The 22,795-nt window shown below is 43.1% G+C and overlaps 1 protein-coding gene across 1 annotated transcript in view; it reads right to left on the minus strand.

The window, feature by feature from the left end:
- Nucleotides 1-4,430: 4,430 nt before the first annotated feature.
- LOC115106918 (ras-related and estrogen-regulated growth inhibitor) overlaps nt 4,431-22,795 on the minus strand; it is a 38,584-nt gene continuing 20,219 nt past the window's right edge. Inside the window, exons 3-5 of the mRNA XM_029630130.2 lie at nt 11,124-11,180; nt 7,102-7,175; nt 4,431-6,104 (exon numbers count right to left, since the gene is read on the minus strand). Of these exons, the coding sequence (XP_029485990.1) occupies nt 5,694-6,104; nt 7,102-7,175; nt 11,124-11,180 (542 nt within the window). The 3' untranslated portion in view covers nt 4,431-5,693. The remainder of the gene's footprint in view (nt 6,105-7,101; nt 7,176-11,123; nt 11,181-22,795) is intronic.

Consider the following 22,795-nt stretch of genomic DNA (forward strand, 5'->3'; position numbering starts at 1 on the left):
GGCACAGCTAGCACTGCAATGCAATGCCCTAGACCACTGCACCACCCAGGAGGCCTTCCACAGGCCGGTGCCCCCTGTATATAGCCTCGTCATTGTTATTCTTATTGTATTACTTTTTATAATTACTTTTTATTTTAGCCTACCTGGTAAATATTTTCTTCTTCTTGAACTGCACTGTTGGTTAAGGGCTTGTAAGTAAGCATTTCACGGTAAAGTCTACACTTGTTGTATTCAGCACATGTGGCAAATAAAGTTTGATTTGATTTGATCTGCAAGCTATGAATCTCTCTACAGGCCTGCAGTATTCAACCAGTCATTGGATGGACAAATGTACATATGTCTGCGAACTATAAATCTATCTTTAGGCCTATACCTGTCACGTGATGAGAAGCTAACTGTCTCCAGATGTGTGCTACTTGTTAGGCACTCCAGAGAGAGGAGCACTGGGGTTGTTGTGGTCCTCTGGTGTAGTTATTTTGAGAGATTCACTACGTTGTAATTAGGCCTGTCCGCCCTGAGACTAAACACCACCCAAACTCTCCAAGACTTGTGTGTTTTCTCTCTGAGGACTACAGGGTTTGCATTTTGTATTGTGTTTCCTTAACTGCCCAAGCAATAAAATTTAGTTTGGGTCACTTGAATTACACATTACTTTGTGGTCATGTTTTTGACATATTTAACGTATTGGGAAATGGATTGCAGTGTTTGAAGTAACATTAACATAAATAGCCCTTTGCCCTGTAGCCTTCAAGAGTGGCTCCCTTGTGGTTCGATTCATGGAGTGCACCTTTCATTATGATTGACAAGTATTATGCAAATGTGCCATTTCCCTTCACATTTCCCAGGACTTTTTATAGTCCCGTACCCCTTCAAACATTCAACATCCAGCTGCGTAACCCCTCTAGCACCAGGGTCAGCATGAGTGAACCCCTCTAGCACCACTCTCAAATGTTGTTTTTTGCCGTCATCGTAAGCCTGCCACACACACACACACACTATACGATACATTTATTAAACATAAGAATGAGTGTGAGTTTTTGTCACAACCCGGCTCGAGGGAAGTGACAAAGAGCTCTTATAGGACCAGGGCACAAATAATAATATAATAATAATCAATACTTTTGTCTTTATTTAGCCATCTTACATATAAAACCTTATTTGTTCATCAAAATTGTGAATAACTCACCACAGGTTAATGAGAAGGGTGTGCTTGAAAGGATGCACATAACTCTGCAATGTTGTGTTGTATTGGAGAGAGTCTCAGTCTGTGCCTGTATTTAGTTTTCATGCTAGGGAGGGCCGAGAATCGTGGTTGCAAAGGGCATCAGTGTCTTAATCATAGCCTCAATTTTGTCCCGCACATTGAATATAGTTACGGAGAGTCCCTGTTACGCTAGATTCAGATCATTCAGGTGAGAAAAAACACCACCCAGATAGGCCAGTCGTGTGAGAAACTCGCCATCATGCAAGTGGTCAGACGAGTGAAAATGATGGTCAGTAAAGAAAACTTTAAGCTCGTCTCTCAATACAAAAAAAACGGTCAATACTTTGCCCCTTGATAACCAGCACACTTCTGTATGTTGTAAAAGCGTTAAATGGTCGCTGCCCATAACATTGCATAGTGCAGAAAACGTGCTTTAACAAAGTTAACCATTGTCACTGTAGTGTCCAAAACGTCTTTCAAGCTGTCAGGCATTCCCTTGGCAGCAAGAGCCTCTCGGTGGATGCTGCAGTATACTCCGGTGTCCGGAGCAACTGCTTGCGCGCGCATTCACACTCCACTATGTCTCCCTGTCATGGCTTTTGCTCCATCAGTACAGATACCAACACATCTAGACCACCAAAGTCCATTTGATGTCACAAAGCTGTCCAGTACTTTAAAAAATATTCTCTCCTTTTGTTCTGGATTCCAGTGGTTTGCAGAAGAGGATGTCTTCCTTAATTGACCCCCCATAAACATAACAGACATATACCAGGAGCTGTGTCAGGCCCGCCACGTCTGTTGACTCATCCAGCTATAATTCTAAGCGTCCTAGCCACCCGGTAACCAACCATATAAGATGCTTCTAGCCCTTGGCATGTTTTGTTTCATTGAGTTGTGAGATAGCACTTTGCACATATAACACACTGTGGCTGAGGAAAGGCACTACTCCCAATATAAGTGAACCACAAATCAATGTAGTTCTCATCATATTTGCGCCTCTTCCATGGTCCAATGTACTGTCTGTTGATCGGTGCTTTCCCGGGCAAGGGGGCAGTAGCTCTTCGGCTGCATCAGATTCACAACTGTCAGTGTTCATGCTAGCTGGGCTAACTGAAGAATTACTGATGATAGCATTGGATGTGCTCGTGGAAGCAGAACAACTTGTATCGTCGACAGGTGCAGGTGTAGTACTGCTGGTAGTAGCAGTGCTGCCAGTAAAGCTGGTATGTGTCTCTATGGACGCGGGCCTTACTTTTTTAACTATTTATACATTTTTGAGCAAATGGAATGAGCAGCAGCTTCGTTTGGCTACATATGGACCGTTAGTGGATTCCTGCGAGAGAGTAACTGCTATGCGGACGATACACAGCTGTACATTGCGATGAAACATGGTGAAAACCCAAAATTGCCCTCACTGGAAGCCTGTGTTTCAGACATAAGGAAGTGGATGGACGCAAATGTTTTACTTTTAAACTCGGACAAAACAGAAAAAAAGAGAAGAAGAAACAAGAAACAAAGAGATCTTCTGTTGGATCTGACAATCTTGATGGTTGTACAGTTGCTTCAAAAGAAACTGTGAAGGACCTCGGCGTTACTCTGGACCCTGAACTCTCTTTTGACGAACATATCAAGACTGTTTCAAGGACAGCTTTTTTCCATCTACGTAACATTGCAAAAATCTGAAACTTTCTGTCAAAAAATGGAGAAAAATGTATCCATGCTTTTGTCACTTCTAGATTAGACTACTGCAATGCTCTACTTTACGGCTACCCAGATAAAGCACTAAATAAACTTCAGTTAGTGATAAGCACGGCTGCTAGAAAATTTGATCATATTACTCCAGTGCTAGCCACCCTACACTGGCTTCCTGTTAAGGCTGATTTCAAGGTTTTACTGCTAACCTACAAAGCATTACACGGGCTTGCTCCTATCTACAGTGAGGGAAAAGGTATTTGATCCCCTGCTGATTTTGTTTGCCCACTGACAAAGAAATGATCAGTCTATAATTTTAATGGTAGGTTTATTTTAACAGTGAGAGACAGAATAACAACAACAAAAAAATCCAGAAAAACGCATGTCAAAAATGTTATAAATTGATTTGCATTTTAATGAGTCTCTGATGTGATCTTCCTGTCTGGGTTGGCGCCCACTTGGGTTTGTGCCATTGGGAAGATCTTCGTGGGCTATACTCGGCCTTGCGTCAGGGTAGTACGTTGGTGGTTGAAAATATCCCTCTAGTGGTGTGGGGGCTGTGCTTTGGCAAAGTGGGTGAGGTTATATCCTGCCTGGTTGGCCACAGTGTCTCCCAACCCCTCCTGTCTCAGCCTCCAGTAATTATGCTGCAATAGTTTATGTGTTGGGGGGCTAGCTTGAGTTTGTTATATCTGGAGTATTTTTCCTGTCTTATCTGGTGTCCTGTGTGAATTTAACTATTCTTTCTCTCTTTCTCTCTCTCTCTTTCTCTTCCCTCTGAGGACCTGAGCCCTAGGACCATGCCTCAGGACTACCTGGCCTGATGACGCCTTGCTGTCCCCAGTCCACCTGGTCGTGCTTCTGCTCCAGTTTCAACTGTTCTGCCTGTGGCTATGGAACACTGACCTGTTCACCGGACGTGCTACCTTGTCCCGGACCTGCTGTTTTCGACTCTCTCTCTCTACTCTCTCTCTCTCTCTACTGTTTCTAACTCTGAATGATCGGCTATGAAAAGGCAAACGATATTTACTCCTGAGGTGCTGACCTGTTGCACTCTCTACAACCACTGTGATATTTATTATTATTTGACCCTGCTGGTCATCTATCAATATTTGAACATCTTGACCATGTACTGTTATAATCGCCACCCGGCACTGCCAGAAGAGGACTGGGCACCCCTCAGAGCCTGGTTCCTCTCTAGGTTTCTTCCTAGGTTCCTACCTTTCTAGGGAGTTTTTCCTAGCCACCGTGCTTCTACATCTGCATTGCTTGCGGTTTGGGGTTTTAGGCTGGGTTTCTGTACGGCACTTTGTGACATCGGCTGATGTAAAAAGGGCTTTATAAATACATTTGATTGATGTGATTGGATGTTAATTATTTGACTAGGCTACCTGTATTTGACATTGTGTTATTTCGCTGAACACTTGATGGTTTAATTAGATTTTTGGCAGTGAAACGAGGCTACTCAGGTCGAGAAAAAAACCTCACCCAAATGTATAGCTCCATTGGAAAACATAGATGGACTGTTTGAAAATGTGAAGGAAAAAAACTATTTTTTTTTTAAAAAATGTACATGTGAATCACATTTTTATTTGGCGTACCTGCTCTAAAATACCTGCTCTTTGTTATACTGTCAAAATAACAAACAATGACATTTGTTATTGCATGACAACAATACTGTTGAAGATGAATCAGAAAAGATACATTTTCAAACTCGTTTTGGATATGCATGTATCTAATGTTTATTAAAATTGCACAGCAAATTTGTCCATTTTATCCCCATTCTCAAAACTCAGAGACAGGTCGGGTACATTGGAGAAGAAAGAAACAGCATTTGGTTAAAATACAGGAGACATGTCCACCATTTTGTATGCCTCTGGGTTATGTACTGTACACTCCTTTGAGACCAATGATAAAGGCAATATTATACATAGTTTACAATTTAAAGGTACATTTTCCCCAACACTGGTCTTCGTGTACAGTACAGTACACATTTTCCTTGTAGCCTTGGACTAAAGCACCTTAGTCAACTTATTGAGAGCTTGATGATTAGTTGACAAGTTGAATCAGATGTGGTTGTCTAGGTCTACAATAAACATGTGTACTGTTGGGGGTACTGGAGGACCAAGGTTGGGAAACACTGGCCTAGAGCATATCAAAACATTATCCCACAAACAAGCTACAGGGAGAGGAAACTACAACTCGTTTGTTCATCATTTCTGATAAACAAAGGGTGGGTTCATGACGGACATTATTTTGTATATTTTGTTTAAAGTTGGTGGAGCTATTGGACATAAAACTGGGGTATTCACCGCCGCTAAGAAGGAAGGGTGAATTTCAGAGAATTGGGACTTCTGAATAATGGACTCTACCTTCTTCCTTGGCAGCATACAGAAATGTCCTAGTTGGCTATGAAACAAAAGCATCTTCACCTCCCTCAGGGACAAAGTAGTTCCCATCATGTGATTATTATGTTCCCCTTTGTGCTTCTGACCTTAATTGTGGAGCATGGTCAAAGAACAAGTAATAATAGCCAACAGTATTCCCCTTTAGAATCAGTATTGAATGAAGAGCGATTTTCGACACAATCCGTATCAATGCAAATCTTCATTGATTGTGCATTGATACTAAGTATGAAGAGGTTCGCTGTTCATTCATAATTTAATATTCCTGCTCCTTAGCAGCTTGGATGGCTGTAGGATATATTTCCACACATCTAAACCCTTGAAATCAGTCACTTTGTTCTTTAGTTCGTCTTGAGTTTATCCTCTTTGTGAAGTGTGCTCACGGGCTCCCCCTAGCTGCTGATCTTGGTCAGCATCTTGTTGATGGCCTGCTTGACGTGGGTGGTGGAGCTACGACGCCTGGCCTTGCCCTGGACCGCCTTGCGGCGCCTCAACTCGCGACACAGCTCATGGAATGCTTCCGCCACCATGCCGCCTTCGTCGGCGCACGCCGAGCACTCGTAGAAGGCGCACGCCATCTCGGCGGCCAGCCGCTCGCCCTCCTCTGTGCCCACCTGCCGGGCATGGTCTAGGTCGGCCTTGTTGCCCACCAAAACCAACGGGACATTCTTGGGTTTCTTGACTTCCTCTAGGAGGCCCCGCAAAGGAGCCACTTCGTCGAAGCTGCCCCTGTCAGTGATGTCATATACGATGACGAAGCCGTCGCCCCAGCGCATGTGGCTCTCCTTCTGCTGCGTGTCCTCCTGAGGTAAAGATACAGGAGGGAAGGATCTTTTTTAGAAACAATCTTTTGGCAACTAGCTAGCCAATTAGAATACTGTTGACATTTGATGTTGACCAATAGGCCCACTTTTTGTCTGGCATATCCACAAGGCATCTGAACTGAACAGGGCTTTTTATTTAAAAAAAAAATCCACTAAGTTTTCAGCTACAATTGATTGACAGCACATGTTTCTAATGAATTCAAATGCTTTATTTCTCTTTTCTCAACATAATACTTGTTAAATCCCCCAGATTTGAACAATCGGCTACCCTTCTGAACTGGGTGCAAATTTCAGCAGCTGCTCCTGATTTCATCAAGTCGGAACAGCCAGTCCTGTAACAAAACTTACTGGTCATGTGAGGAAAAAAAGTATTAAACTTGCGCAAGCAGGAGCCCGAGATATTCTTGACCTCCAACTGTTATTGGCAATAATAACCCTGTTACAATAACTGTTGCATAACTCACATGAAACACAGTGATACTTGACATCTATATAACTGACCGACTTTTGAACTTGAAGGAAGACAGGTCTAGCAACGCTCGGTTAGGCCCTCACCTAAACTCCCCCTCCCTGCACTCTCAAAATAGAATACAATGTAATGAGAGAAGGATGACTAGACTGGACGTGTCACGGGGAAATTAGCAGCAGGCAGAACACCTACGTACTCAAACTAGCAGCAGCGGCAGCACATTTATCTTGGGATGGAAGGCCTATGCTGCTGGGTTCTCTCCCAGATGGAAAGTATAATGTGTTTACCCCAACGGCTGATTAGAACAGCACAGAGCAACGCTAGCGAGGACTTAGTCTAGCGAGGACCTCGACTGAGAATAATCCCCTCGTGTCATCATTATACAGTAGGGTGGAATTGGGATTTTCAATTGGCTATGAATTATTCTTATTCTATTGCCAGTCACAGTATAAACATTTCTCTACACAAACGTTGTTGTTTCCTGTGCAAAGTTGCTGAAGCTCATACCTGTCCGGCTGTGTCAAGGATCTCCATGGTCACAACCTCATCGTCTATGGTTGCTTGATGGCGATATGTTGATTCTGGAAAGGACAAAAAGACAAAAAGGGAAACCCCATTTAGAAGATGGTAACATGTTTATGACTATCATGCACAGTTGAGCCCACCTGGTTGTTTAGGTGGTCAATGAACCCCATTAAGTTGAATTACCTCTGGTTTGCTTCAGGGCAGCTTTACCAAGAGGACGAGAGGTGGTCAGGTCTTACACACCTGGCTGAAAGATAGAGGTGTGAATGCTGGCTATGACCCTCTTTGTTTTTACCTCGAGGAGGAGTCATTCACCTGAATTGCCTCTTTGTAAACTCACTAAAACCCTAAAAGGCACTTTAGATCTCCCTGTAGAGAGAGATTTCACTGCTGTCTCCACCGGAGAACACGGCATTATTTAGCAAGCCTGTTGTGTTTGTAAATCTCATCTTTTGCTCAGTTTCAGATTGTTACTCAGTGTCTGCTCAAAACATCTTCAAGCAGGGTGGGTGGCTACTATTCAAGATGGCGGGGGTCTGGAGTATGACAGTCAGTAACACCAGAACGTGCTGTTGGGGTATTAGCTAGCTGTGCATGTCATCATCCCTGCCTCTACACAGGCGCCCTCTGGGACGCAAAACGCTGTGTCCGTGTGAGATGTCACCGAAACCGAGTGACCGCTGGTCACCGAGAACCGAGTGAGGGTGTTGATTTACTGCCTTCTATAGTCGGAGGGTAGCACCTTTCCGTGGGTCTGACACTCAGTCTCACGGGACGTCCAATTTCAGCAGCCACACATCCACACATGTGCAAGCGCACACCTGCACACACACACACACACACACACACACACACACACACACACACGTAAGTACACACACCTACTATGTGTTTTTGTGTGTTGACAGCATGGACAGGAGGGCTTGTGGATGATTTAATGGTCCAACCTACATATCTGAAGATCTTAAGGAGGGCCAACACCACAGTCATTTTCCTGGCAGCGAATAACTCATTTCCTAGCGAGAACCTGGAGCCTCTAGCTGCTGCTGTTGTTATTTCAGAATGCCGAAAGAGAACGTCTCATACCAGAATATTAAGTGGAAACATCAACAGATCTGTCAATAGCAACTTCTATTAGCCCCCGTCTCAAGCTGTTTGTACTTGTTAACTACTACGACTCGTAGAAATGTTTTCTTGTTCCGCTCACTTAACTCACTGGACTGCCAAACATCCATGATATGATTCAGCCAAGCAGCTGCTTTCCTATTTGTTTCTATCTGTGCTATTTATTCCCCTAATTGTGCAATGTCATGTGACCTCAATAAATGAGATTAATATTAGATTTCCAGGAGGTAGTAGTTATATAGTAGATTCCTCTGCCCGTTTTTATTGAGGAGTGACTTGGTAAGAGTTCATTCCATGAGGTAAATAAGATTAGATCAGAGGGGTTATACATTGTTGTTCACAGCTACTTTCGGAATATGCATGAACCTAAAGGGATCCTCTTGTATTAATGACAAGCCAATTGACATAATTACACCGCTCACATGTTTCCCAGTGAGTGACAATGAATGGAATTCTCTCATTCCTTTTCTACAGTAGAGAGGAGATAATATTAGCGGTTGCGTGTGTTAGGTGGGCAGAGTGGAGTCAGAGAACTAAATAGCTTACAATTCAACAATAACAGAGGTCCATCAAATATGAAAACCCATAGAAATGCATTACTCTGAATTTTTTTATTTGGGGGTCTCCTGACGAGACTGCCGCAATGAGCAGGGTATGCCGCCATTGTCAAAATATCGGTGTCATGGCAACAAGCATGACAATGCTTCAGAGCCAGGAAAATGCATACACCCACATAGATTCTATGATTATGGGAAAGGGGTATGCTTATACTGTGTGTTCGTGTAATTGTATATTCAATTGTGTAAATTCCATCCCAAAAATGCTTTTCCTGATTCATATTTCATTGATCCCCCTTGTGCAGGTTAAATCCTAATCCTAACTCCTAACCTCTGCCAATACAGATCACAATTGAGGAAACACCCAAAAAGAACACAAGGTTTCAACATCGATCATCATATTCCTACAGTTGAATTATTTTCCAACATGATAATGAAATGGAAATCGCTCTGTCGTTAAAAAACAGCTTCATTTTGCACGGCTGATAAAACAAAAAGCAGATGGCGTTTCTTAGAAGTCAAGAGAAAGATGTGGTGGAGATTTCCTCCAGATTTCTTACTATCATAGCTTCATCAAATCCGTTTGTGTGTGCAGACTGCGCCTACTGTACACAAACGAAGTGCTTCTTGAATGTCAATCGAAACAGATTGCTGTTCATTTCATGACAGGCATTTTGAGATGGCCGCATGGTGTTGATTTAATCAGAGAGCTCCATTGTAAGGGTCATACTGTATCATCATATTATGAAATGACCAATTTAGCAGACTACAAGGCACGTTATTAAAATCACGTTACTTTTCTGGACTCACATAAACCACCAAAGGATATGTGTAACCTACAAAACACACACACTGGGTACTGTTCGCAAAAACATGATTCAATTGCTTCCAGACCCTGTTCTGAAACTTCATGAAATTAATCTGTCGGCTTGGTAATTCAATATTCTCCTCAACGTCCATGTTTCTTACAGAGCTGTGAGCTCTCTCTCTCTCTCTCTCTCTCTCTCTCTCTCTCTCTCTCTCTCTTTCTCTTTCTCTCTCTCTTTCTCTCTCTCTTTCTCTCAGCCCAAGGCCTTCATCTTTCATTCAACCCTTGTGTGATGATGTCAGGAAATAAGCTGTGGTGGGTACTAGGTTTATACTCCTGAATGCTGTTTGAATAACAAGCACTTGAGCCTGCACCAAAAAGAACACCACATTCAGAGGGAAAATGGGGGAAACTGTCAATGGGAATCAGAGACTTGGCTTGCAGTGAGAAAAAAAATATATGAAATATCTGCAGGATCCAATTCTTTTTCCAGCTAATTGTTTGACAGCATGCTATGAGCATATCTTAGACCATTGGTATTTGTAGGAGTATACTGTATGTATATATAGCATCTATAACATTGAAATGGCTGCATGCAATGAGGCTTGATGCCTATATCATGTTACTGCTTCCCATGCCAACAGTTGGGTCTGTGCCACTTCTAATGAGGCTGACTCTGCACATAGCATGCCATCGAACCATGAACCGGACAACCCCAATATTGTTCTAGCTTCAAGCAAAACATGCCACAATAGGCTTTTCCTGCCAATGACAGGATGTAGGCCTACTACACGACCCTCCCCTTGCACGGTCGCTGTGGTCAGTTAGCCTAAATATGAACCTGATTAGCCTGTGGCTACTATCAAATGCTACCGTCTACAGATCTAGATTGTAAATCTTCTGTAGCCTTCCTGCAGTGAGTGAATTCCCTTAGATTAGCGCTTACTTTCCACACACTGCAATGGGCACACCTTGACTTAGTCATAGTCAAACACATTTCTCTGGAAAAGTGTCAAACCGACGACTGGCGTGAATGAATGGTGCTTCGCCCTTAAACCTTAAACTTAAGGCATCGCCTCTCTCCCTGTCTCATAATCACATAGCATTCATAGCATTTTAAATCCCCGACCCAGGCTAGGGTTGTGATGTAGTTTTGCTTTAAACAATAACCAGAGAGGTCAGGCCTGACTTAAAAGGCATATTGTCAGGAAATTAATCTGTATGATGTGTGGAGGAGCTATGGGGGGAAATATATTACCCCATGGGGAGTGATTATTATTATTATTATTTCGGTTGCTATCTTGATACGATAAATCGCAGAGATAGAAGGCTTTGACCAACGCAGCACAGCCATCTCCGGATCAAAACAGCCTTTGAGGTCAGATAAAGCCTTTGATACCCAAAATCATAGGGAGAGTGCTTTACTGGCTGCACAAAACACACTGAGACTAGTGTTGTGCAGGTTCTTTTCAATGCTGCCTAGGATAGCAGGATGAGTAGTTTGGGTGTCTTACCAAGCGTTGGGTCATACTCCCAGATGAAACGTCTGGTCAGAAACCTCACCACTAGAGCTGTAGAGAGAGGGATAGATGGGAGGAAGAGAGAGAGAGAGAGAGATTAACATACTGCGCTGTAATCAAATTTGTTCAATTAACTTAAATATAGAGCAAGCAAAAACATGAAGATAGGATTATGTCTTGACAGACAGAGATAATCAGTTTGGGTGGGATGGAACACTCTCCCCACTCAGTATCAGATGCACAGAGTGCTCATCTGATTACGCAACAATTTCTTCAGTTCAGAGGAACAACAACCTCGCTCTGATATGCACATCTAATCAGAGCCACTTACAAGCAGGAATATATTAGAGACAGATGATTGTAGGCCTGAAAGGGACCATGTGCATACAGATACAGCAGCATGTCATCTGAATACAAATATGTATTAGTTGTCTGAATTGTTTTACATCCTCAAATGCTGTGTGTTTCAGAGACCCAGCCTGCTAGACCAAACATCTCTTCCCCAAATATCTAATGACCATTCACCCCTATCTTTACCATATAGAGTCACTTTGTGTCTTTGTTGTCATAAATGTGAAAAGCCATTTTATCCAATGATAGTCATTCCCATAGAAATGGAATAGAACACTACACTCTAAAAAATGCTGGGTTGTTTGGATGACCCAATTGCTGGGTTGCAGGCATTAGGACACTTAGTTGGGTTGTTTTCTTTAATAACTGATGGGTTATTGATGCTGGGTTATTGAGATATGACCCAGTGGGTCAGATCAGAAGACTGGAGGGGTGGCTTAGTAGGGGTGTGTTTTTCAGATAATTATTTTTGGCCACCCGTGAGAGTAAATGTGAATCTGTTCTGTTGTATTGTTATCACATGTTAAGGTTGAACACTGATACCTTTGTGGCTTAAATGAGGATTACAAGTGTTTGAGTTCCTAAAGAGCCTAACACATATCCTAATATTGCATCTCAATGTTGTGATATGTAAATAATAATGTTGTGAAATGTATATTAGAATATGTAATGTGCAAAGATATTCACGATTTTTTTGTATTTTCAGTGTACAAATTTAACATGAAAAGGAATTACATTTGCTCTCACGTGTGTCCAAAAATAACTATCTGAAAGCCACGCCCCTAATAGGCCATGCCTCCTGAATATAACCTATGGACTACATTAAAAAATCCCTAGCTGCTAACCCAGCGTGTGTTCTGTCCAATATTTACCCAGCACCGGGTTACCAAATAACCCAGCCTTTTTTAGCGTGTAGAACGGTAAGCGCTATCGTCATTCGGAAGGTAGAGTCCCAGTTCAAATGATTAAATATCCTTATGTGCCACGGGTTTGGAACACTGACCTCCTGTCCTTATTGTAGAATGATAAGCCCATTGGCTGTAGTCGCTGTAGCCACTTCCCTGTGGTTTAGAAGAGTGTTGTCTTACAAAGGTAAAAACCGCTTCAGAGGACGATTAGGTTTCTACCTATGATTAATCCCGCTCCTCACTTCAGTTGGAAAATACTTTAAATGATTGATGTTTTATGGCTGCGCAATAAATGATCGTCATAAAAGTTCAGCAACGCCATTCCTCTCTTTATTAGGCTACTGAAGGGCTGTTGATTGTGATCTGATACTTTAAGTGCACGTAGGGCCTTTATTTGACATTAAGAGAGATAAAATACATGTTGTAGAGTGTGTTATTTATAGTGTTACCATTTGTCAGTTGATAGTCGAGTAACTCCAAGTAAATACAATAACCGAGGACACTGCAGACCTAATTGCCCTAATTGCCATTCAATGTGACGATCAAATCAAAATCAAATCAAACTTTGTCACATTCGCCAAATACAACCGGTGTAGACCTTTACAGTGAAATGCTGACTTATAAGCCCTTAACCAACAATGCCGTTTTAAGAAAAATACGTGTTAAGTAAAAAATATGAAATAAAAGTAACAAATAATTCAAGAGCAGCAGTAAAATAACAATGGCGAAGCTATATACAGGGGGTACCGGTACAGAGTCAATGTGGGGGGGAACCGGTTAGTCGAGGTAATTTAGGTAATATGTACATGTAGGTAGAGTGAAAGTGACTATGCATAGATAATAAACAGAGAGTAGTAGCAGCGTAAAAGGGCGGGGTGGGGGTCAATGCAAATATTCTGGGTAGCCATTTGATTAGCTGTTCAGGAGTCTTATGGCTTAGGGGTAGAAGCTGTTGAGAGCCTTTTGGTCCTAGACTTGGCTCTCCGTTAACGCTTGCCGTGCGGTAGCAGAGACAACAGTCTATGACTAGGGTGGCTTTAGGGCCTTCCTCTGACACTGCCTGGTGTAGAGGTCCTAGATGGCAGGAAGCTTGGCCCCAGTGATGTATTGGGCAGTACATAATATATAATAAGAACTTGGTAATTGCATCCAATATGTTATCTATGTAATAGGTATTCAAAGGATTAAAGAAAAGTGTTTTCCACGAGTACATAGAGTAGCCATCCAAATAAAAAGTAGCCAGGCGGCCCCCGACCAGGGTTCGAAATGTTTTTCCGAAGGAGCTCTATTTTGGTAGCCTCTGGTACATTCTAATGCCTTGAGTCTGTATACACTACCCAGCTGATTAGCCAATGACAGCCGCTAATGGAAAACACTGCTCCAAATCACAGCAAGCTTTCAAATCTGTCAACTTGATGTCCACTCAGTCAAAACAGTTAGGGACAGTTCTAAATTTACTGGGGTGGTCCAAAATAGGGGAGGGTGGCAGGTAGCCTAGCAGTTAGAGCGGTGGGCCAGCAACTGAACGGTTGTTGGTTTGAGTACCTGACCCGTCAAGGTGAAAAATCTGTCTGTGTCCTTGAGCCCGGCACTTAACCCTAATTTGCTCCAGGGGCACTGTACTACGATGGCTGACCCTGTAAAACAACACATTTCATGCATCTATCTTAAATTGCCAAACTTTGTGGAGGGTTGTGTGTTTTTTTAAATATTGTGCACAGGGGAGGCTAGTATGTTTTTTCCCCTGGTTTACATGAGCTCTTTTGCAGGCTTTACTATATCACTTCATTCCATCCAAGCCACATTTCCTCATTTGCTCCTCCCCGATATCAAGGTGTTTTGGTATTTCCTTTATGCACTATGCTTTTCCGCACGCTAACTTTTACTATACCACAGATCAATATTGCCCACTAGTCTGTCTATCCTGCCTTCTATCCACCATTCACAGTGATATTGGTAGGTGGATCATTCATACAGATCTGCAATAGGCTAACTGGCCATCACACCCCACATAAAAGTATTTAATCAATATTAAATATGAATCCACAACAACAAATAGGAATAGCTGATAGGCAGCGGAGATGCCAGAAGAACAGTGAAGACATGAGTCACGCAGCTCAAAAAGCTCCCCTATTGATCTTGTTTAGGGACAATATAATTATCATACCTAGACTAGACTACAACACCACAATACAATGAATAATTGCATTATTGTTCTCAAGTGAGTACAAAATTCTACTCTAGGCAGCAGTGAAAATGGTCATTTGAACGAATGCGCAAAAAGCCCTGTGATTTGAACGTGTCATTCTATTTGGATCAGTTGTGGGTCTCGTCTGGACAGTCTGTCTGTTACTGAGATGCGCTGTCTGTTGCAGATCATCATTCTTCCAAGTCGTCCTATAATAATGTGGCCACATATGCTCCTGTCAGGCCCAGTTGTTCAGAAAAGCGTTTTTGCCTCCTCTCCAATTCCAAAGGCTATTCCTCGCACACCTAGAATCTAACACTTCAATATATCATAAATATTTGTCATTGAACTTTTAAACTGTATTAGCTTTTATGTGACATAAACACAACCAGTCACAATGTTATAATGTAATTAGGCTACTTAAAAAGTCTCCTGTAGGCCAGGCATGCGCACGTTCGTCGAAATTATAATTCCAGCATCCTCAAAATGGCTTGACATTAACCATGTTTCCATTCAACCTTTTTATGCAAGTAAAGTATGTTGCACTTTTTTCTCATATCATGGGAAAGAACGCATTTTATTAGGCTAGATGAAATACACTATGAACGTCACAGGGTGGGGAAAGTGCACGGTGACGAGGTTGATGCTCCTTTAAAGAAACATTGAGGGTCTTATTCTGTTCCTGTGTGATCATGATTTCCGTAGCCAATGTGATGAGCGAGACCTTTAAAACAGGACATTCACAAGGCCGCAGGGCCAGACGGATTGCCAGGGCGTGTACTCCGAGCATGCGCTGACCAACTGGCAAGTGTCTTCGCTGACATTTTCAATCTGTCCCTGACTGAGTCTGTAATACCAACATGTTTCAAGCAGACCACCATAGTCCCTGTGCCCAAGAAAACTAAGGTAACCTGCCTAAATGACTACCGACCCGCAGGACTCACGGCTGTGGCCATGAAGTGCTTTGAAAGGCTGGTCATAGCTCACATCAACATCATTATCCCAGAAATCTTAGACCCACTCCAATTTGCATACTGGTCCAACAGATCCACAGATGATGCAATCTCTATTGCACTCCACACTGCCCTTCCCACCTGGACAAAAGGAACACCTATGTGAGAATGCTATTCATTGACTACAGCTCAGTGTTCAACATCATCGTGCCCTCAAAGCTCATCACTAAGCTAAGGACCATGGGACTAAACACCTCCCTCTGCAACTGGATCCTGGACTTCCTGACGGGCTACTCCCAGGTGGTAAGGGTATGTAACAACACATCCACCATGCTGATCCTCAACACAGGTGCCACTCAGGGATGCGTGCTCAGTCCCCGCCTGTACTTCCTGTTCACTCATGACTGCATGGCCAGGCACGACTACAACACATTCATCAAGATGGCCAATGACACCACAACAGTGGTAGGCCTGATCACAGACAACGATGAGACAGCCTATAGGGAGGAGGTCAGAGACCTGGCCGTGTGGTGCTAGGACAACAACCTCTACCTCAACGTGATCAAGACAAAGGAGATGATTGTGGACTACAGGAAAAAGAGGATGGAGCACGCCCACATTCTCATCGACGGGGCTGTAGTGGAGCAGGTTGAGAGCTTCAAGTTCCTTGTTGTCCACATAAACAACAAACTATCCTGGTCCAAACACACTAACTAAGACAGCCGTGAAGAGGGCACGACAAAGCCTATTCCCCCTCAGGAGACTGAAAAGACTGGACCATCGAAAGCACCCACTGGTTGCATCACTGCCTGGTATGGAAACTGCTCGGCCTCCGACCGCAAGTCACTACAGTGGGTAGTGCGTACGGCCCAGGACTTCACTGGGGCCAAACTTCCTGCCATCCAGGATCTCTATACCAGGCGGCGTCAGAGGAAGGCCCTAAAGCCACCCTAGTCATAGACTGTTCTCTCTGCTACCGCAAGGCAAGCGGTACCGGAGCACCAAGTCTAGGTCCAAAAGGCTTTTTAACAGCCTCTACCCCCAAGCCATAAGACTCCTGAACAGCTAATCAAAAGGCTACCCAGACCCCTCTTTTACGCTGCTACTACTCTCCGTTTATTATCTATGCATAGTCACTTTAACTATACCTACATGTACATATTACCTCAATTACCTCAACTAACCGGTGCCCCCGCACATTGACTCTGTATCGGTACCCCCGGTACAGAGTCAATGGTAGGTATATATAGCCTTGCTATTGTTATTTTACTGCTGCTCTTTAATTATTGGTTACTTTTATTTTAATTTTTTTTTACTTAACACTTATTTTTAAGGCATTGTTGGTCAAGGGCTTTTAAGTAAGCATTTCACTGTGAGGTCTGCTCCTGTTGTATTCGGCATGCATCATAACATTTGATTTGATGATGATCGATGCTTGGCAGCCGTTTGACCAACAAAAGTTGAAAATGCGATGGAAACCCATTTAACTTCAATTTTTTATTCCGTACATGGGAAATTAACCACAAAAGTTTTTCTTATGTGCACTACGTATTTACGCACACAGACTTCAATTTGGAAATGCCACTCTGATGGGGAATATGTGCATATTGTTTTTATGTATATTTTAGAATTCTCACGTAAAAATCTGTCGCCAATTGGATGGAAGCCTTGCTACAGGCACCCTAAAGACTCTCGCAAGTGCGCTACCCCAGTGTCACTTTAATTATACCTGCACATCATGATTCACCAGCAGCCCCAAATGTCTAAAGAATAAGCTACAGACCAGCCAAAACAAGCATACTCATCTGGGGGCTGACCATTTTAAGTAGCTAGGCTGGCTATCGGTGGGATAAAAAGAGAAGTATTACTTCAACTTGTTCTGGTCCATGTAATTATCACGAACTCAGCCTCCGGGTACCTTATTTTTTAGGGATGTCCACCAGCACAATACCGGAGCCAGAGACTCTAATATTCACTATTTTAAATGTAAGAGTATCTGGTAAAAACACATTTGTATACACGGGTACTGTTGAGTGGAACAAACTACCACAGAAAATCAAAACCATACCAACCATAACCCCCTTTAAGAAGCATGTCAAAAGCTAGCTAATGTGTGAACAGTATAACCTTTTAATTGGTCTGTATCTCTGTAATGTGTCTATGTAATTGAATATGTATCTATATGGAAAATAGGAACATAACGGAAATTAGTCCCCAACTTTATTGTGCAATCCCAGTCACTTTTAAAACGTTGTATACTGTGTGTGTATATATATATATATATATATATATGTGTGTTATTTTAACTGACAAATATAATTTCCCTCTAGTTGATCATTGTCTGCAGCCTGCTCTGATCGTAGTGTATGCCTAATGAAACAGACAGGGTGTCACGTTCTGACCATAGTTATTTTGTGTTTTCTTTGTTTTAGTGTTGGTCAGGACGTGAGCTGAGTGGGCATTCTATGTTGGGTGTCTAGTTTCCCATTTCTATGTTTGGCCTGATATGGTTCTCAATCAGAGGCAGGTGTTAGTCATTGTCTCTGATTGGGAACCATATTTAGGTAGCCTGTTTTGTGTTGGGTTTTGTGGGTGGTTGTCTTCTGTCTTTGTGTCTATGTACCAGATAGGACTGTTTTGTTTTTGCACATTTGTTGTTTTGGTATTTTGTAGTGTTCACGTTTATGGTCTTTATTAAACATGTTGAACTCTAACCACGCTGCGCTTTGGTCCGATCCTTCGTCCACAGAAGAAAGCCATTACACAGGGAGAGTGAGCTTGTCTGTAGTGGTCGGCAAACCCTCAACCTTCTGGCCTGTATCCCTGTGAGGCATCGACTGTGCCACAAAAGCATGCTGAAGTCGATATCCACATTTCTAAACGTTGCTACAGTTGTTATTTGTGGTCGTAAACATTATTATGACTTAATTCTATGAGGAGGGTGTTCAATGTTTTTTTACAGTACAAGGGGAGGGTGAAAATATGTTTCATGTTGGGGAGGGGGTGCATTTATTTTTTACGACACCTTCAACTGTCCCTCATTTATTCCATTTGCCTCCTCTTGACAACGCTTCGCTCCAACGTTTTGCTTGAAATTTGCATAAAGTAGAGCAGAGCTGAACCTTTTTCTACCACACCACTAGCAGGGCTCTCGCCGCTCACCTTCCCACAATCCCCTGCACATTTCTCTGTGTGCCCTTGTTGAAAATTAATGGGGGCAGAAATTCTCCTGACAAATTCGTTGGTGGTGAAAACCCACTGTAAGGTGAAGGTCTCAAGAGTTCAATGGGAGAATGGCGGCAGGCGGTAAAATGCAAGTAGTTTTGCAAGCGCCACGGTTCGTGATGCTCACTCCAGTGAGTGGCCCCGCTGGCTCCGTGCTTGAGGCACCAAAATATGAAATTAGCTGTAATCTTGAGTGGCTGCCACACATTGTTGACCAATGTGCGGAGTTCATCTTGTCAAACAAACAATGTTTTAACGACAACATTCGAGCTGACAACAACCGGGACTACTGGTCTCTCCACACGGTAGGTGCATTTTCTCGTGGTTCATTTGCCGTTTACTGCGGGCCGTCTGTAAGTGCCTTTAGACGCATGACGCCACCTCACTGTGCAGAACCGCAAACCTGGCTTACTGCAGTCTGATTTGCATTAAACAGGCCACACGCTCCCACTGTGCTTCCTCGGTGATACCGTTATCTATCCCCGGTAATTTAGCGTCACACACCAACGTGCAATCCAATTAAGACTGGGAGAAACCAGAGCTCGCTCTGTGTGGTCTGTCTGCCGGTAGCCATACCCCCTGGAACTCTGTGGTGGGTGGGCCCATGATTTCCTTTCTCCTCTCCTTTCCTTTCCCTTGCCTGGGCCTCACTCGCGCCCTCATTAGCGTTTCAGACCAAACGACAGGTACAAACAGGCTTTTCCCCTTGCTTTTCCATTAGCCCCCAAAAACCTAACTTGTAATCCAGGGCACCCACCCGTGGTCCCGCCAGCACAGAGCCACAGGATCTCATAATGTACTGTACATGGAGAAAGGTTACAAAGCCCTGCATTATTCAGGATCTGATCTCACCCCTACCAGGCACTCAATCAGAACCCAATGCCCTCAGTTGCATAGTGACGAAGCAAAGTCTTGAAATATTGCTTGGATATGTACAGCTACTCAGGCACTCCCATCCACAGCCAACAGGTTGCATTGTTGCTAGCATGATGTTGCTGTTGCTGAGGCATTAAAGGGTTGTTTGTTCTGTATGTATCTGCATGCCTTGCATCACTTGCCTCCCTCCTAGGTTGTGATTTATTGTGTAAGTGGCACTGCTCTTCTCTCTGTGGCTGTCTTGTGCCTGAGTGACTTCAAATGGGCCCAGATGGCCTACTTGAGTCTCAGAGGGTATCGGTTTCCTCCTGTCAAGCGACAGAGCCCCTGCTTTTGAAAGGGGGATAATAGAATGGCTATTATGTTGAGGTTGAGTGTCGCCGACACGCTTCTTTTAGCCCCTATAACTAAACTAGGAGTCAGTTATTTTGACCTACGAATGATTATTTGACGTTTGTAGATGGTTAGTTACTTGAATATTAGGTTTCACTATTTGTCATTTCACGGGCATGAATTGTGGGACACTTTTGACTGACCATTTATTTTTATTCCCATATTTTCACTCCATTCCAAACTAAATTGTCCTCTCATTAGTTTCATCATGTTGAAGACAGTAAAACAATCAACACATTATCAGTTGGTGGCGATTGTGTTACAGAAAGCAATACCGAAGCTTCCGACTTCCTTCATTAGTGAACGCGCAGCCACAATGTGCCACGATGTAATCATCTACTGTATGTTTCACAAAAACTCTCAACGGTCACGTAATTGAGTGGTTCTTCACTAAATTGGGCTTTTCAATACCTTGTTCGACTTACTTCGGGCTCTGCTTGGAAGCAACACATTTTGCCACTGATGTGGTTAAGGTAAACTCAAACAGCAGCTAGAGTCATGCAGCTAGCAATCAACGCAGAGCACAAGATCATTTGTCATTTTAAAACAGCAGGTAGCCAGAGATGCCCAACTAGGCTACAGACACATTCTTCTTCTCTTGTTCGCCTGAAATTCCCCCGGGGAGCGTCTAGGTCAAAGTAATTGTGCCTTTTAGCACTTGGGATTCCAGGTAGAAAGAACAAGCAATGGAGTGTGACGACTTGTTCGAGGTAAGATACAATATCTGAAGTCCGTACTGTTCAAATTGAACCAGACTCAAAATGCTCAAAAGGCTTCGGACGAATTCCTAGAAAAGTAGAGCTTTTACAGACAATGAGCTTCCATTAGAGCACCTTTCAAAGCAAGAGTGTGTCACTGTAAATGTCTCTTATCAGTCCTAGTCTAAAACCACAAGCTTAATGAAAAACATGGCGCAGGGCTCAAAAACACAATAATGGCTACTCAGCTCTTTTCCTGCCCGGCTGTGATTCAGTAGATGATACAGCTCGTATAAACCTGCATTTTATTAGCACAGGCCAAGGGGAAAAGAGCTTCATCCTCCCCATCTGACTGTTGCGGGGGCTGCGACACAATATCTAGTCACTATTCGTCCGACAACACTTGACTACTAGATCAATAGCCGCTGAGGAGCGAGGACTGTGGACTGTGTTACATCTGGGCTGTCGTTAAGATCAACGGCTGAGCCTTGGGAAAGAAGATGATCATGGCAGATTTCACAATAAAACTGAAAAACAAAACAAGCCCAGACTTGTTCGAGAATTCACCCAACATGTAGTCTCAGTCTCGGGCAGTGATCAAAAAAAGAAATGACCAGTTTTTATAACATGGGCCAAAGCGTCAGAGTGCTAGGATAAAGGTCCCCTCTGTCCCATGTAATCTTATTCATTATCATCTAAAAGGCTAAACTGATCGTAGATCAGCACTCCTACTCCACGGGCCCAAGACAAACAGAGAGAGGAGGACCTCTAAGTTAGGGTTTGCTGTCCCGTGTCAACATAGCAACCATGGGAAGTGATTTAGCAACAGGTTCCTTTTGTCTCGGGTTGAACTAATTGCCTTTGTAACATCAGAGGGAGAATGTCCATCTGATAACAAACAAAGCAGAAGCAATTAGCAGCTCCCAAGACTTTGTTCTAGACCAGTGCCAGTGTTACTTATTGAACAGGTCCCTATTGATTCCACCACAGCCACCAAACAGACACCCCACAGCCCCAGGGTTCCAGCTCTGTTCAATATATATATATATATATATATATATATATATTAACCTTTATTTAACTAGGCAAGTCAGTTAAGAACAAATTCTTATTTACAATGACGGCCTAGGAATAGTGGGTTAACTGCCTTGTCTGGTGGGTAGTCTACACTAGCTTGGTTTATTAACAAGCCTGGTTTTACCAGGCTAAGCCGCCACAGTATAAGTATTTACAATTAATTTCGCCCCTCTGTGTTTGAGATGAATCTTTCATTCAGTTCTTGATGTTTTAGGACTACAGAGCTGTCATGCTTGTTGCAGGTCCACTTGGGACCCTGCTTTCTCAGGGTTTACATTGACTGGCCTGGCGCTGAGATCCAATCAAAGTTGAAGTAAGTCATTAACTGGAGTGACTGTTTGGGTAGTTTTAATAGCATCCCTCTACACAGTATCCAATATATATAGATATCTTATAATGAACTCCTCCACAAAATAAACGATGTTCCTCAATTCAGCTATATAAAACCCACATCAAATGTGTTCAGAAAAGCAATTTCAAAATGTATGCGGTCACAACCATGGAAACAAATGTATTCTTTAGCACTACTGACGACTGTATGGAATGTGAAAAAGAAAACTCACTGGCTACAGTGCAGGTCCAATGCGTCATGCACTTCACGTTGCCGCCCCGTGACATTCCATCCGCCTCTCATGTGACAAATGGATTTCTAGATCAATTATGGCTAGGGTTGCATGTAGGCCGGGCCCCATAGATCTTACAGCGATCCCCATGACAATTGATTGCTGTTGTCCAGCAGATCTGCCCTACAGAGGAACCAGGGCTGGTGGAAATCAAATAACTGTCGATTTAGTACGAGGTGTAACAGAGGAGGTGTGCTTTTTCATACACACTTGTTCTCCCATTGTCCAATCCCATCGCACCAGTCGTCTGTCTTTGACAGTACGTGCAGTGCCAAAAGTCTGTTTGAGTTGGAATAGCCCGTTAAATCAAATATGATCTGAAGAAAGTGCTGTCTTACTCTTGAGAAACTGCCTGTAGCTACAATTACTTATTT

The sequence above is a fragment of the Oncorhynchus nerka genome, linkage group LG23, assembly GCF_034236695.1.
Source record: "Oncorhynchus nerka isolate Pitt River linkage group LG23, Oner_Uvic_2.0, whole genome shotgun sequence".
Classification (NCBI taxonomy): Eukaryota; Metazoa; Chordata; class Actinopteri; order Salmoniformes; family Salmonidae; genus Oncorhynchus; species Oncorhynchus nerka.